General features: G+C 55.5%; 1 protein-coding gene and 1 pseudogene across 1 annotated transcript; one reads left to right on the forward strand and one right to left on the reverse strand.

Annotated features, from left to right (window-relative positions):
* Positions 1–3,894: 3,894 nt before the first annotated feature.
* Positions 3,895–11,992, reverse strand: CHRNB2 (cholinergic receptor nicotinic beta 2 subunit). Its single transcript, XM_036441730.2, has 6 exons — positions 11,837–11,992; positions 10,600–10,745; positions 10,361–10,405; positions 9,824–9,933; positions 7,662–8,649; positions 3,895–4,121 (listed from the first exon to the last, which is right to left on the reverse strand). Exons 1-6 carry the CDS (start codon positions 11,901–11,903, stop codon positions 3,951–3,953), a joined length of 1,527 nt encoding a protein of 508 aa, XP_036297623.1. The 5' UTR covers positions 11,904–11,992; the 3' UTR covers positions 3,895–3,950.
* Positions 11,993–13,540: 1,548 nt separating this feature from the next.
* Positions 13,541–14,217, forward strand: LOC118721164 (annotated as a pseudogene).
* The last annotated feature ends 501 nt before the right edge of the window (positions 14,218–14,718 follow it).

Below are 14,718 nucleotides of genomic sequence, written 5' to 3' on the forward strand. Positions count from 1 at the left end.
CACACTTACTTCTGAGCTCCAGACACAGGCGGGAGGAAGTGGGTTGTCTGGCAGCAGGGCAGGAACTCGGGGCGGCTTTCTCTCAGACAGGGGTGCTCATAAGGGTCCCGGTCCCAGTGCTGGGACCTCCCCTGTGGCAGGGCTGACCCGCAGGCATACTGGAGTCTCCATCAGCCTGGAGCACACTGTTTGCTCCGCCCTCTCGTTTCCTGAGGCCCCACCCCCTCCAATTTGCAGGATCACCCTAAGCTGTTTGCAGCCGCTTTTCCCTATGAACAGTCTGTGCTGCCTCAGGCTTCAACCAGCTGCAGCTGGGTGCCCCAAACCCTTGAATAGAAGACCAGAGACTGGCTCTCGCACAGCAGCTCTCCCACTGCTCTCACAGGGGGTCCTCACAGCCAATTGGCCTGGTGGACAACTCTTCCTAGAGGTGCCAACAGCAATCAAGGCTCAACTACAAGATCGTGCACACAGCCCACACAGGGGTGCGCCTAGAGTAAGGTGACCAGATGTCCCGCTTTAAAATGCACGGGATGCGGGACAAATTGTTCAAAATTGGGACTGTCCCGCCAAAAGCAGGACATCTGGTCATCTTAACGCTCTATGCCCACTCAGGTGACTGGGGAGGCTGAGCCACTGGGCCCTAAAGCACCTACTACGCAAGGCCACTCCACCCACTCCAGGAGACATCGCAGCTCTATCTAACACATAGAAGCAAACACGGGAAGCAGCCAAAATGCAGAGACAAAGAAACACGTCACAAATGAACAAAATGGAAGCAAGCAAACTACTAGATACAGAGTTCAAAAGCGTGGTTCTAAGGTTACTCAAGGATCTTCATGAGACTTTCAAGGATCTTAGTGAGAATGTCAAAGACATGAAAAAGTTCCAGTCAGAAATTAAGCATACACAAACTGAAACAAAGAACAATTTACAGGGATTCAACAATGAGTAGAGGATTCCAAGAATCAAATCAATGATTTGGAGTATAGGAAGCAAAAAAGCACCCAATCAGAAGAAAAAAAAAGAATCCAAAAATATGAAGAAAGTGTAAGGAGCATCTGGGACAACTTCAAGCATACCAACATTCGCATTATTGGGGGGGTGGCAAGAAGGAAAAGAGAGAGAGCAGATATTGAAAACCTATTTGAATAAATAAAGACAGCAATCTTCCTCTACCTGGTGAAACAAATAGACTAAGAAGTCCAGGAAGCTCAGAGAGTCCAAAACAAGAGGAACCCAAAGTGGCCCACACCAAGACACATCATAATTAAAATGCCAAGGACTAAAAACAAAGAGAGAATCTTAAAAGAAGAGAAAGGTGGTTAGTTACCCACAAGGGAGCACCCATATGACTGTCAGCTGATTTCTCAACAGAAACTTTGCAAGCCAGAAGGGAGTGGCAAGAAATATTCAAAGTGATGAATAGAAAGGACCTTCAACCAAGACTACCCAGAAAATCTATCATTTAGAATTGAATGTCAGATAAAGAGCTTCACAAACAAGAAAAAGCTAAAGGAATTTAACTACCAAACCAGTATTTATGAAACTAGAGTCCCAGTGCACAAATTCACGCACAGATGAGGTCCCCTGACTGGGAGGGGGTGGAGGAGATGGGGGGGCAGGGATGGCCGAGGGGAGGGGCCTCAGAGGTTGGCCAGTGGCTTGAACTTCCAGTGGAACTCCTGGTTGAGGAGACGATTTGCATATTAGACTTTTATTATATAGGATGTTGAAGGGTATTATTTAAGAAGAAGAAGGAGGAAATATAAAATACATGAACAATAAAATGGCAACAAATACATATCTATCAACAATTAAATCTAAAAATCAAGATGAACAAGAAATCTAATGAACATAATAAACTGGTGAATAAAACAGAGTCAGAGGCAGGGAAGCATGGAACAGACTGACGAATCTCAGAGGGCATTGGGTTGGAGGGCAGGAAGAGATTATCCAAACATCTTACCTACGGACACAGACAAAAGGGTGGTGAAGGCCTGGGGTGGGGCAGGAACTGGGAAGAGGGGAGCACTGGGGTGGGGGAAGAGGGACATCTGTAATACTCTCAACAATAAAGATTTTTTAAAATAAAAGTACATAAAGACTAAAAAGAGAGAGAGGGTAAGGGTCTAGGGGAAGACTGACATGACAGGTGACCCCACCAGCTCTGCCTGCCTCTGACTCCACAGTAATAGACCCTCCACCCTGTGCCCGCGAGAGCACTGGGCTTTTCCACAAACATCCCTTCATCCTCACGGCAACCCCTAAGAGGGCATCCCTGCCCCCATTTGATAGGTGAGGAACAGAGACCCAACAGGGCAGAGACTGCTTGAAATGGCTACATGGCAGCAGAGCTGGGACCAGAATCCGGAAAGTGACCCCTGTTCAGCGCTCTGCATATGCCGTGTGTCTCCTCTCCCCGCCCCCCATTCCCCCCGCCCCGGCACCCCAACCTGTGCAGGGTCTGGAGGCACTGGGGTCCAGCTGGGCTCAGAACAGCATGGTGTGTGGGGGCCAGGCCCCTCAGTGCACTTGGCAGACTGACCCCTCTGTGACCGGCCACCTGCTGGCCCAGCACGGAGCACAGGCTGGGACCATAAATCAGAGCCAGTCCGTGGCAGGGATGGGGACAAAAGATAGAGATGTTTCCTGTGCTGACAGGCCAGGTGGCCCCCGGCTGTCCCCTGGGCGCGGTGTCAGAGTGCAGCCTCCACAGCCCCCAGGACGGGGTGCCTTCCGGGAGCTGCCGGCAGCAGCTGGCCTGTCCCCCTGCACCCTGGCTCAGGTTTGGGCGGGCAGGGTAGGAGGAGGGGCGAGAGCCGGAAGAGCAGAGCCCTGAAGAGCAGGGCGGAGCAGGAGCAGTGCTGATGTGGCCACTCCCGGGAGCCAGCTCTGCTGAAGCAAAGGGCCTGGGGCTGGCTGGCCCGTGTGGCCCAGTGGTTGAGAGTTGACCTATGAGCCGAGTGGTCATGATTCGATTCCCAGTCAGGGCACATGCCCAGGTTGCAGGATGGATCCCCAGTGCAGCGTATGCAGGAGGCAGCCGATGGATGTTTCTATCTCTCTGTCCCTCTCCCTCCTCTCTAAAATCACTAAAAAACATATTTAAATTTTTTAAAAAGCTGGGTCTGCTTACAGCGAACATCCTTCATTTACTTCAAACAACCAGTCAGTTCAACTGGGGGTAAAAGACAGCCTTCTCACAGTGTGTGTGCCCAGACCTCAGGCTCCAGGCAGGTACGCAGAGGCTCCAAACTCAGAGGCTCCCTATCCCCAGCCTTGGCCATCACCCTGGCCGATCAGAAAGGAAGGGAGCCCAGGGGGTGTGAGAACGCCTCGCCAATGGAGGGGAGCTGGGGCTGTGGGCCTGGGCTGCAGGCTCCCTTCAGGAGTCTGGCCACAGCAGCCCACACAGCCTCTGGGCAGAACCTGTGCCCACAGTGAGGCCCACCCAGCCCAGTGGGAGTTCACCGGCCTATGGCAAGCATCAGCCACACCCAGGCCCCTCTCCTCTGCTCCTCCCTCTGAGCTGCCAGCCCAGCACAGAGCTGAAGCCGCTGTCCCCCTCCCCTCCTCCTCCACAGCCTGCCCATGACTAGGAGGCAGTGGGAGGTTCTGGAAGGTTCTGGCCCCTTCGTGGGCCTTCCCCTTCCCACTCTCCTCAGGCCAGAAGTCGCTGATCTCTCCATCCTCCTCTTCTCAGCCTTCATCCTCCACCAGCGACACGCCCGGCGCGGGAGGAGGCGAGCGGCCGGCCCAGCTTCCGGGTGCAACCTGCTGTGTGAGGGCCGGTGTGGGGGGAGGGGCTCCGGGGTGGAAGGATGGGTCTTGTGGGCAGTGCCCCTCTTCCCGGGGCTCATCCTCTTCCACCTTCCCATTGTGCAAAGGAAGGCTACGGGGCGAGGGCCCCGGAGCTGGGGAGGGGGCCCTGGAGCTGGGGAGGGGGCTCACTTGGGGCCGGGGGCCGAGTGGTCCGCGCGGGGGGAGGTGGCGGGGGTGTAGTTCTGGAAGAGGGGCTGCAGGAACATCCCGATGGTGCCAAAGACACAGACGAAGACAAAGATCCAGAGGAACAGCCGGTCGATCACCATGGCGACATACTTCCAGTCCTCGCACACCTGTGCGGAGGAGACAAATGATGCCCAAGTATGTCAGCCACATGAGGAAAGATGGGAACGGAATGGGTCTGAGCATTTCCCCCTTACACACACACACACACACACACACACACACACACACACCACGCCTCTCCCTCAGGACCCCACAGTGACCTTTCCAAAGCATGCCTAAAGCCTCCAGCAGTGCCCCCTCTGCCTTCAGGACCTCCCCAGACGCCCAAATCCGGAATCAAGACCCACCCAGTCTGAGCCTACCCCCCATCCTCTTCCATGCTACGCCCCGGATTTACTGAACCCCACGTTCTTCAGTTCTCCATGCCTTTGGGTTTCTTTTCTGCCTAGAATGCCTGCCCTACCTGTCTCCACCTGGTGAACTCCTACACATCCTTCAAAGCCCACATCAAATGTCCCCTCTTCTATGAAAGCTTTCCTGATGCCCCTGACAAGAACGAACCTGGGTCCCTTCTGTGTTCCTTTAACGCCGTGTACACATGTCCAGCACAGTATTTTTACTGCTCTGTGTTACATTCCAGTTTGCTACCTGCGCCCCACCCCCACCCCTTCCTCTTCCTTCAGCTCCTAAACTCCAAGGGCCCATCAGATTCATCTTTGTAATTCCAGCCCATGGCGCACAGAGAATCAGTAAATGGGTGTTCAATTAGTAAAGGAATGGCTCCCTCTGCTCCTTACGTGACTGCCTGGGGAGCCCCACCCAACAGTCTCATCCTGAGCACACAGGCCCCGGATGGGGAGGACGAAGTCCCAGAGGTGAACAGACCAGTCAGAAAGACCATGTCCTCTGTGGGTTTCCGGGGAAGCTCTGGCTCCCTCAAGCTGCTCCACCCCAGCCTGAGCCGAGGCCTTAGCCCACATCTTCACCTGCAGCCCAGCTGGCTGGGGGTGGGAAGGAGGCACCTGTGCACCTTCATTTAGTCGGCCACTGAATAATGACTCATTCGTGTCACAGGTATGCCTACTGTGTGCCTGGCACCATGCTGGCACTGGGGCTATGACGAGAGCGAGACAAACATATCCTATGGGTTACAGTCTACTGAGGGAGATGGACACAAAATAAATAAAAATAAGAGAATTACACCCTGGCCGAGATGTTTGGTTAGTTAGAGCATGCACCAGAAGACTGCAGGCTCCATTTCCAGTCAGGGCACACACTCAGGTTTCGGGTTCAATCCCCATTTGGGGCACATACTCAAGGCAACCGATCCATGTTTCTCACATCAATTTTTCTCTCTCTCTTTTTCTCTCTTTTTCTCTCTCCCTCCCTCGCTGGGTAAATTTCCTGCTGGGTAAATGACATGATGTGCTGTGGACTGTGGGAGGGGGCGGAGCTGAGAGCTGGCTGGATTCCTGCGCCCCATCCCCCTTCCTTTCTCTCTGAAACCAATGAAAACAAATCCTCAGGTGAGGAAAAAAAAAAAAAAAAAAAAAAAGCAGCCTTGGCCAGCATGCTCAGTGGTTGGAGCATCACCCTGCGCCCCAAAGGGGCTCAGGTTCAATTCCTGGTCAAGGGCATGTACCTGGGTTGTGGATTCATTCTATGCCCCCTATGGGGGTGCTTGCAGGAAGGCAGGCAATCAATGTGTCTCTCTTACATCAGTGTTTTTCTCTCTCCTCTCCTTCCCTCCCTTCCATTCTCTCTGAAAAAGCAAAGGAACAAATATCCTCAGGTAAGCATGGCTGGTGTGGCTCAGTGAGGGTTAACAAGGGAAAAGCACTCCGGGTGGCTCAGCTGGCCGGGTAGCAGCACCCTATGCTCTGTAAGGCTGTCAGCTGGATCCGCGTCAGGCTACATGCCCAGGCTGAGAGTTCGATCCCCACAGGCAGCGTGCACGAGGCAGCTGATCCACGTTCTCACATGGATGTTTCTCCCTCTCCCTCTCCCTTCTTCTCTCTCTAAAAAAGAATCAATAAAAATATACGTTTTTAAAGAATTACTCCGGAAGATGAGAGTCACTCCAGTTTTTTAGTCTGAACCCAGCAGGTGGAAGGTGATGCATTCGCTAAAACAGGAGGTGAGAAGAGGAGTCGGTGGGTGTCGACGGAGCACCGTTTGGGACAAGTTCCGTTGGAGATGCCTGGCAGGCAGCCAAGTAGGTCACCGCACCCTCGGCCCCCGCTGGGTAAATGACATGCTGTGCTGTGGACTGCGGGAGGGGCGGAGCTGAGAGCTGGCTGGATTCCTGCGCCCCATCCCCACCCGTGCAGCCTCGGCTTGGCCTCTGCCGGCTCAGAGGCTTGCACCCCTCCCCTTCCGCCTGGACAGCACCTCTTTTGCCTCAGGACCAGCTCAGACGCCAGGCTCTGAAGTCCTCCTCCCCCCAAACAGGAGCTCGCCCTGCTTCACCCTCAAACTGGAAAGGCAGCACCCCAGCAGAAACCTCGCTGGTCACCATGGCAACAGCTGAGCAGCTGCCTGGAGCTAGCCAGGTGCCCAAACACTGAGCTGGGGGGGGGGGGGGGCACTCAATGTAAGGGCATGTCAACTCTTCACACTCGGCTCTCCATTCGGAAACCATGGGAGTCCCTTTCCGGGAGCTGCCAGGAAAGGCCAGCTGTGCAGGAAGCTGGGGGGCGGGTCTCAGAAGCTCTACCCCCCACCCCCCACCCCTGCCTCCATAACCATGTCACCAGGCCATTCCCCCGGACCCAGACGAGCAGAAACAGTACATGGATCGGGGACTGTCTCCTCCACCAGGAGGCCCTGGGAACCTCTGAACTCCCACCCCCACCCCTCCCCGCTCCCCTGCCGCTGCCTCTAACTCTGCCTTCCCCTCTCCCGTGGGCACACGCAGAACGCAGTCTGGGTTTGTGCTGAGAGCTGAAGATTAACAACTTGGACTTGGGAATGCAAGCGGCGGCGGGTGCAGGCCATCGGCCAGCTCGGAGGCCTCCTCCCCTTCCTGGCCGCCTCCTGACAGGAGCGACGCCCACCGGGGCATCTCCCCGCTGGGTGCTGGTGCTCGGGAGCCGCACGGTCCTCCTGCAGGACCCCAGCTTCGGCCGCGCCTCATCCCGAAGCCGATCCAAAACGCTGGCCAGCAGAAACCGGTTTGGCTCAGTGGGTAGAGCATCGGCCTGCGGACTCCAGCATCCCGGGTTCGATTCCGGTCAAGGGCATGCACCTTGGTTGCGGGCACATCCCCAGTAGGAGGTGTGCAGGAGGCAGCTGATCTATGTTTCTCTCATTGATGTTTCTAACTCTCTATCCGGCTCTCTTCCTCTCTGTAAAAAATCAATAAAATATATTTTTTTAAAAAATATTTTTAAAGAACTAAAAAAAACCCGCTGGCCAGCACCCCAGTCCCCAGCCCCAAACCCCCAGCTTACTCACATTTTGCATCCAGCCTGACCAGCTTTGCGGGTCTCTACACCACGCGACAGCTTTCCAGATCCTGCAACACCCACACCCTGATCCCCCGTACCCCCACCCCCACCTCGTACCCCCACCCCGCACCCACGCCCTGAGTCCCTCATACCCCCACCCCCGCACCCACGCCCTGAGTCCCCCACCCCCGCACTCACGCTCTGGTCCTCGTCCTCGCTGCGCATGTGGTCGGCGATGAAGCGCACGCTGTCCACCGCCTCCCGGAGGCCGCAGCCGCAGGGGCCCCGCAGGCGCCGGGGGACGGGGATGGCTGCTGCGGGCGCGGGCTCCGCCCCGAGGGCCCCCGCCAGGCCCTGCAGGGAGGCGCGGTTGACGAAGCAGGTGCAGAGGTCGGCGCTGGGGGCCCCGCGGGGAGAGGGGGCCGCGGCGCCCTCGCGCTCCCCCTGGCGGCGACACAGGCGCTGGCGCAGGCGCTGGCGGGCGCCCCGGCGGCGCGGCGGCTGCAGGAAGAGCAGCGCGGGCAGCCGCTCCAGGAAGAGCGCCCGCACCCAGGGCGCCATGGTGTGCGTGCCGGGCCCGCGGTGGTGCACGTTGAGCACGCACACGCTGGTGACGATGGAGAAGGTGACGAGCACCATGGTGAACATGAGGTACTTGCCCACCAGCGGCACGTCCAGCGAGGTGGGCGGCACGATCTTGGAGATGAGCAGCAGGAAGACGGTGAGCGCCAGCAGCACCGAGATGCACAGCGTCATCTTCTCGCCGCAGTCCGAGGGCAGGTAGAAGACCAGGATGGCCAGCGAGGTGATGAGCACGCAGGGGATGATGAGGTTGATGGTGTAGAAGAGCGGCTTGCGGCGGATGATGAAGTCGTAGGTGATGTCCACGTACGTCGAGTCCTCGGGGTGCTCGTTGCGCCGGCCCGGCAGCGCCACGATGTCCCACTCGCCGCTCGGCGTGAAGTCGTCCAGGCTGGCCACGTCGCTCTTGAGCACCAGGTCGATCTCGGTGCGGTCGTAGGTCCAGGAGCGGAACCGCATGGTGCAGTTCTGCTGGTCGAACGGGAAGTGCTTCACCTCAATCTTGCAGGCGCTCTTGTAGATGGCGGGCGGCAGCCAGAAGATGCTGCCGTCGTAGGACACCAGGGCGTTGGAGTAGAAGGACACCTCGTACATGCCATCCGCGCTGCCGCCGAGGGGGGAGGAGAAGTCAGCCCCAGCCTCGGCCTTCCTCCACCCCCACTCACCACCCAGCCCTCCCTGGAAGGTCCAGAGCAGAAGGTGGCAGAGCAGGAGCTGAGAGAGAATGGTATGTGGGTGGGTTTGTGGGGAGGAGAGAGGCTCTCTGAGGAGATCCGGGAGGCTTCAGAGATCAAGAACTGAATGAAGGCCGAAACCGGTTTGGCTCAGTGGATAGAGCGTCGGCCTGCTGACTGAAAGGTCCCAGGTTCAATTCCAGTCAAGGACATGTACCTTGGCTGCGAGCACATCCCCAGTGGGGGATGTGCAAGAGGCAGCTGATCGATGATTCTCTCTCATTGATGTTTCTAACTCTCTATCCCTCTCTCTTCCTCTCTGTAAAAATAAAATAAAATAAAATAATTTTTAAAAAAGAACTGGATGAAGGGGTGAGGGCCACGTCTGCTACGTGTCATGCATTGTGTACATTTGCTTCACATGTGGAAGGGGGAGATGGCGGAGCCAGGGAGGCCAGAATGAGGCTCCCCAAGCAATGGAGGGGGACAGAGGCAGGTGGGGGGAAGAGAGGGTCCCACTGGTGGTTTTGGATCTTGGGGGTAAGAGAGATTATTTATTATTTCAGGAGAGGGTATGGAACCTGGAGGAGAAACTGAGACCTCCATGTTCTCTGGTCCTGCCTAAGCCTCCAGGAAAAAAGTCTATTCCTTTTTTAAAGATTATATATATATATCAGTGAGGAAGGAAAAGGGAGAGAGAGACAGAAACATTGATGATGGGAGAGAAACATTGATTGGCTGCCTCCTGATGCCCCCGACTGAGGATGGAGCCCACAACCCAGGCATGTGACCTGACCGGGAACTGAACTGTGGATCAGTTTAGGCACTGAGGGCTGTCAGTCCTTATCTGTATCCCACTGCAGCTCCAAACACAGGGACTCCTGGCTGGCTGAGAGGGGGCTGGCCAGGGCCCACGTCACCTTGGCCGTCCATATTATACATCTGTGGTCTGGGTCTGTGTATCTGGGTAGTGACTGAATCTGTGCCAGAGGAAAATATTTTCTCTCTACTCAGCATAAGCTGACTTACTTTCCCAAGACCCCTTCCTTCCCTGAGTATCCCCATGGTCTCCCCGACGCTCCCCATTACTCCAGGGTCACCTACTTGTTGTACAGGACCACATCCGGGAGCCAAATGTGTTTGGAAGGGAGTCGAACTTTCTTCATGTTGTCGAACTCCTCAGGATTCCAAGCAAGGCGGTAATCCTCCCATTCCTGAGACAGGGAGAGAGGGAGGCAACATCAGCCTCTGCCCTGGGAAGGGCTCAAGGTCAAGAACAGGGACAAGAGGGGGCCCACCTGGCTTGAGGAAGCTTTTCAAGCCATCACCTTCCCACGGTGACTTCTCTGCCCAACAAATGTCAACCATAAAATACTTTCTCACTTAATTCTAACAGCTAATCCAAGATATTAGAATCCTCTTTTTACAAGGGGGAAAATGAACCTTGCAGAGTTTAACATGATCCTGTCACAGAGCTTGTGAATGGAAGAGCCAAGATGCAAATCCAGTTCATTGGGACTCCAAAGTCTATCCCTTTCTGCCTCTTTTCCAGAGATTAAAGGAAGGAAAAGACACATGAAAAGAAAGGGAAACGGAGGAAAGAGAAGACCAGGTGTGTGTGGGAGGGAGGGAGAGCACTACCTGGGTCAGCCAGACATTGGTGGTCATGATCTGCTCCCGCTCATGCTGCAGGAGAGAAGAGGAGCTGTTGAGAAGGCCCCCCGGCTGTTCAGCCCACCACACCCGCCCACGGTTCCTCCCCCACCTCCCAAGCCCTGGGAACCCCAGAGGAGTAAGCACACACATGAACACGTTCTGGCGTGTTGATTTCAGCAGCTGAGCATAGAGTTTGGGGCACACCCCCCCTTAACCCCACTCACCACACTGATGAGCTGGGCCAGGGATACCATGAGCTGTACTGTCACCAGGTCAGAGCCATTGGTCGCTGGGCGGATAAGCTTGTTGTAGCGGGAAGGATCCAAGAGATGCTCCACCAGCCGCTCCTCTGTGTCCGTCCCCCAGGCTCCTGGGCAGTAGGTGGAGGGGCGGGAAGGAAGGAAGTAGGCAAGAAAGGCCCATTCAGGATCCCACTCTCCCTAGGCAAATGGGGCAACCCAGGCCCAAACAGGAGTGCAGAGTCCTAATTAACCGGACAATTAAATGGAAGGCTACAGCTTCCCAATGCCCCATCCCTAAGGTCTCGCCAAAACGCTTAGGTTTCCCCATGGAGGCCCCTCACAGAGAAATCCCTCCCTGGCATCACTGACCAAGCTGCCCAGACAGCCCAGCACACCGATTCCTCAGATTAAGAAACCATTCTGCGAGCATCAGTGGAGGCCTGCTCTTCCCGCAAGGTCTCCAAGGGTGGGTCCCAGAGAAACCCATGTTTCCATGGCTCCTCCTAGAAACACCTACAATCCGGGATGGCTTTGGAGGGTGGTCAAAGGGAACAGTTATTCATGTCCCACCACACACCCTTCCCCTCGCTCAGTCACATTCTGTGCCCCACATGTGGGAGTCTCATGAGGTTGTACATTTCCTTTGTACCTGCCCTTCACACACTCTCTCACCTTCTGTAACTCGGCACAAACACACCCCATCCCCTCAGAGTGCTCCTCCCTGGCCCCAGCCTGGCAGAGCTTATGCCCTCCCAAGTCTCTGTCCTGCCCTGGGAGAGCATTGAAGAGTCACTTCTCTCCCCCTCCTGCCTCGCCCCTGGGGAGCGACCAGAATCAGGACCCCAACGTGTTGGACAGGGAATGGTGGGGAGACAAAGGAGGGTGCTGAACCAGGTAGATTTCCTGACAGAAGGCTTCACGGGGCACCTCAGCTGCAGAGACTGCCCTCCTGCTGGCCTAGAAAGCTTGGGGGAGAGTCCCTCCCTCCTTCCTTTGTGTGTCCACTCCCTCCCCAGCACCACTGCCCCGGTTTCTACCTCTTCCCTGCACCACTGACTCCTTAGGGTCTGTCCTCCCCCCAGTGCGGTACCCCCGGGCCTCGCCGCAGGCCCAAAGGTCTGTCCCCGGACTCCCAGCACACTCCTGCAGCTCTAGGAATCCCCTCCTCCCGCCTTTGCGCCTGACGGGGGTGAGACAGAGCGCGGTGACCTGTGATTACCTGAGCACAGCCAGAGGAGGCCGAAACCGAGGAGCAGCAGCGCCGTGGGCTCGGAGCTCCGGGCCATGCTGTGGGCATAGCTCGCCGCCTCGCCTAGACCCGCGGGAGCGCCGAGGGCGGAGGGCCGCTGTCCGTGGTGCTGAAGCCGCGCCGGAGCCGCGCCGCCGCTCCGGGCTGGGAGCCGGGCCGGGAAGCCCGGTAATTGGGGCGCGTGCAGCGGGCTGAGAGAAGGCACCGGCTTCTGAGCCGCGGAGGCTTTCCCTGCGGCTCTTGCAGGGAATACAATCGGGACCGGGAGGGGGAGGAGTCTTCACCCCGGAGGCGGAAGCGCCTGAACCCAGTAAAAAGGGGTCTGGGACGGGAATCTTCTTCGGCTGGTCCTGCTGAGTTAGGGTGTGTGTCAAGCAAAAGAAGGGCGGCTCGCCGACGGTGGAGTCGGGAAACCCAGAAGTCGGGGCAGGACGTGGAGGCTGTTTGAGAAGGGGAGTGAGAAACAGTGCGAGTCTGACAAATAGGTCAGGACCCGCTTAGTGCGGAGAGAGGATCTGAAGGCCAGAAGGAGGGGCGGAAGTCGGGAGGAGGTTCTGGGTCCCCGCTCTCCTTTTTTTCTCTGATCAAACCCAGACGGTCGTGCCTCCCCAGAAGAGGGCTGAGGATGCAGACAAAGTGGCCTAAGGAAAAGAGACAGGGACTGTGGGTGTGCTGACCTTAAAAATATGAACAGCTTTGGAGTCTGGGAGCAGGGTCCCTCACCAATCCATTCCCTACCTCCCCCCCAGAAATTCCCTACAAGGCCAAGCTTTCTGTCCTCCCCCAAGAAATCTAAGGTGAGGCCCTCGGGACAGAGCCTGAAAAGAAGGACCCCTTACAGTCTTGAAGAGGGGGAGAGAGATGAGTGACTTTCATTCGTTAGCCTCTCACCCCCACTCCCTTCCACTCCAGCCTTCGGCTTCTGTGTGACAGGGAGGATCAGAAGACCATTTCACAGAGACCAGTCCTAGAATGACGCTCTCACAAAGGAGAGCAAAGAGGAGACAGAGAGAGGTGTCCAAATTCAATGACATCTTTGATCTTGAAAGCCCTGAACTTGTAGCTTCTGAGCCAATAAAAGCTTCCCTTTTTTCTTAGGTGGATTTTGGTCACTTTCAACCGAAAAAAAATTCTTAACTAAAGCAGGCTTCTATCAAGGCTCTGTCTTATTCCATCTCTACCTACTTCTTCAACCTCCTCGGGGGCTCTACCCCCGGCTCCACACTTCAAATATGGGCAATGTCTTTAAGATCCTTGGACATTCTTTCCCTTCCATGCTCTATACTTGGTGGCCCTTTAAACGTGTAGTTCACTTGGCTCTTTTGTTACACATTTCCCCTTAACCTCCATGTGCTTAACTTGGAACATCTGGCAGAAATGCCAGTTCCTTAAGGAAGCTCTGCCTGACCAACAACTAAATCAGATGACTTGCTGTATGTCTCCAGAGGATGTCCACTGAGTAAAGGAACCAGTCTAAGGCTGTGACTGTCTGTCCTGCTAGACCACGAGCCAGCACGGTGCCTGGCATATCGTGAGGGCTCAACAAATAAGGAAAGGGCTAGTACAGGACGGATACCTTCTACCGTGGAGAGGAACATTCCTCTCTAAAAGCTCGGTTCCTGGGCTCTGGCTGCAGGTGCAGCACAGCTGCCAAGCCAGCCCGCTTCTCGGAACATGGCCAGCATGGAGCTCACCTTCCTCGCCATCAAGCCTGACGGCATGCAGTGCGGCCTGATGGGCACCATCAACAAGTGCTTCAAGAAGGGGTTCTGGCTGAAACCGGTTTGGCTCAGTGGTAGAGCGTTGGTCTGTGAACTGAAAGGTCCCAGGTTCGATTCCGGTCAGGGGCATGTACATTGGTTGTGAGCACATCCCCGGTAGGGGTGTGCAAGAGGCAGCTGGTCGATGTTTCTCTCTCATTGACATTTCTAGCTCTCTATCCCTCTCTCCTCCTCTCTGTAAAAAATCAGTAAAATATATTTAAAAAAAAGGGGGGGGTTTCTGCCTCATCACCATGAAGTTCCCCCAGGCCTCTGAGGGGCTCCTGAGACAGCACCACATTGGCCTGAAAGACCAGCCATTCTACCCTGGGCTGGTGAAGTACGTGGACTCAGGGCCTGTGGTGACCATGGTCTGGGAAGGGTGAAGACAGGGAGATCGATGCTTGGGAAGAGCAATCCAGCAGGTGCTAAGCCAGGCTCCATTTATGGAGACCTTTGCATTCGAGCTGGCAGGAACATCATTTGCTGCAGTGATTCAGTAAAAAGTGCTGGGAGAGAAACCAGCCTATGGTTGAAGCCCAAAGAAACGGTGACTACCCCTCTTGTGCGTTCGGCTGGATCTATGAATAAGAGGTGGACAAAGCATCAGTCAATCCCCTTTGGCTCTTGAGTCCATTGACTTGGGAGCAATGGGATCTATTCTTCTTTCCCAACACATATTTACTAAGAAAGCCTTTGGGAACTGGAAAAATAAGTAAGTAAAAGCTCAGCTCCTGGAACTGTGAAGGAAGAGCAGGACATGTACCCCACAAAGAGGGACTGGAGAGAAGTAGGGCAGCTGCAGGCTCCGTACTGCACATGGAAGTGGGCCATAAACCTGCACCACAGGCTCCACGGCAAGGGCACATGTAAAACTATCTGAAGAATTTAAATAATCTTGGAACCAAGGAGAGGATTGAAGAATAAAAGCCTACAGAAATGGAAAGGAATGTATGCCGCCACATCACGTGGGGAAAGGGTCAAAGGCAGGAAGTAGGCCCACCTTCCAACCATCAGATCCATGTTGGTAGGGTATCTACTACAGAGGTGTTGAGATGCAGTGATCAAAAAGACCTAGTCCCAGCTTTGTTG

The sequence above is a fragment of the Pipistrellus kuhlii genome, unplaced genomic scaffold (genome assembly GCF_014108245.1).
Source record: "Pipistrellus kuhlii isolate mPipKuh1 unplaced genomic scaffold, mPipKuh1.p scaffold_m20_p_18, whole genome shotgun sequence".
Taxonomy (NCBI): domain Eukaryota; kingdom Metazoa; phylum Chordata; class Mammalia; order Chiroptera; family Vespertilionidae; genus Pipistrellus; species Pipistrellus kuhlii.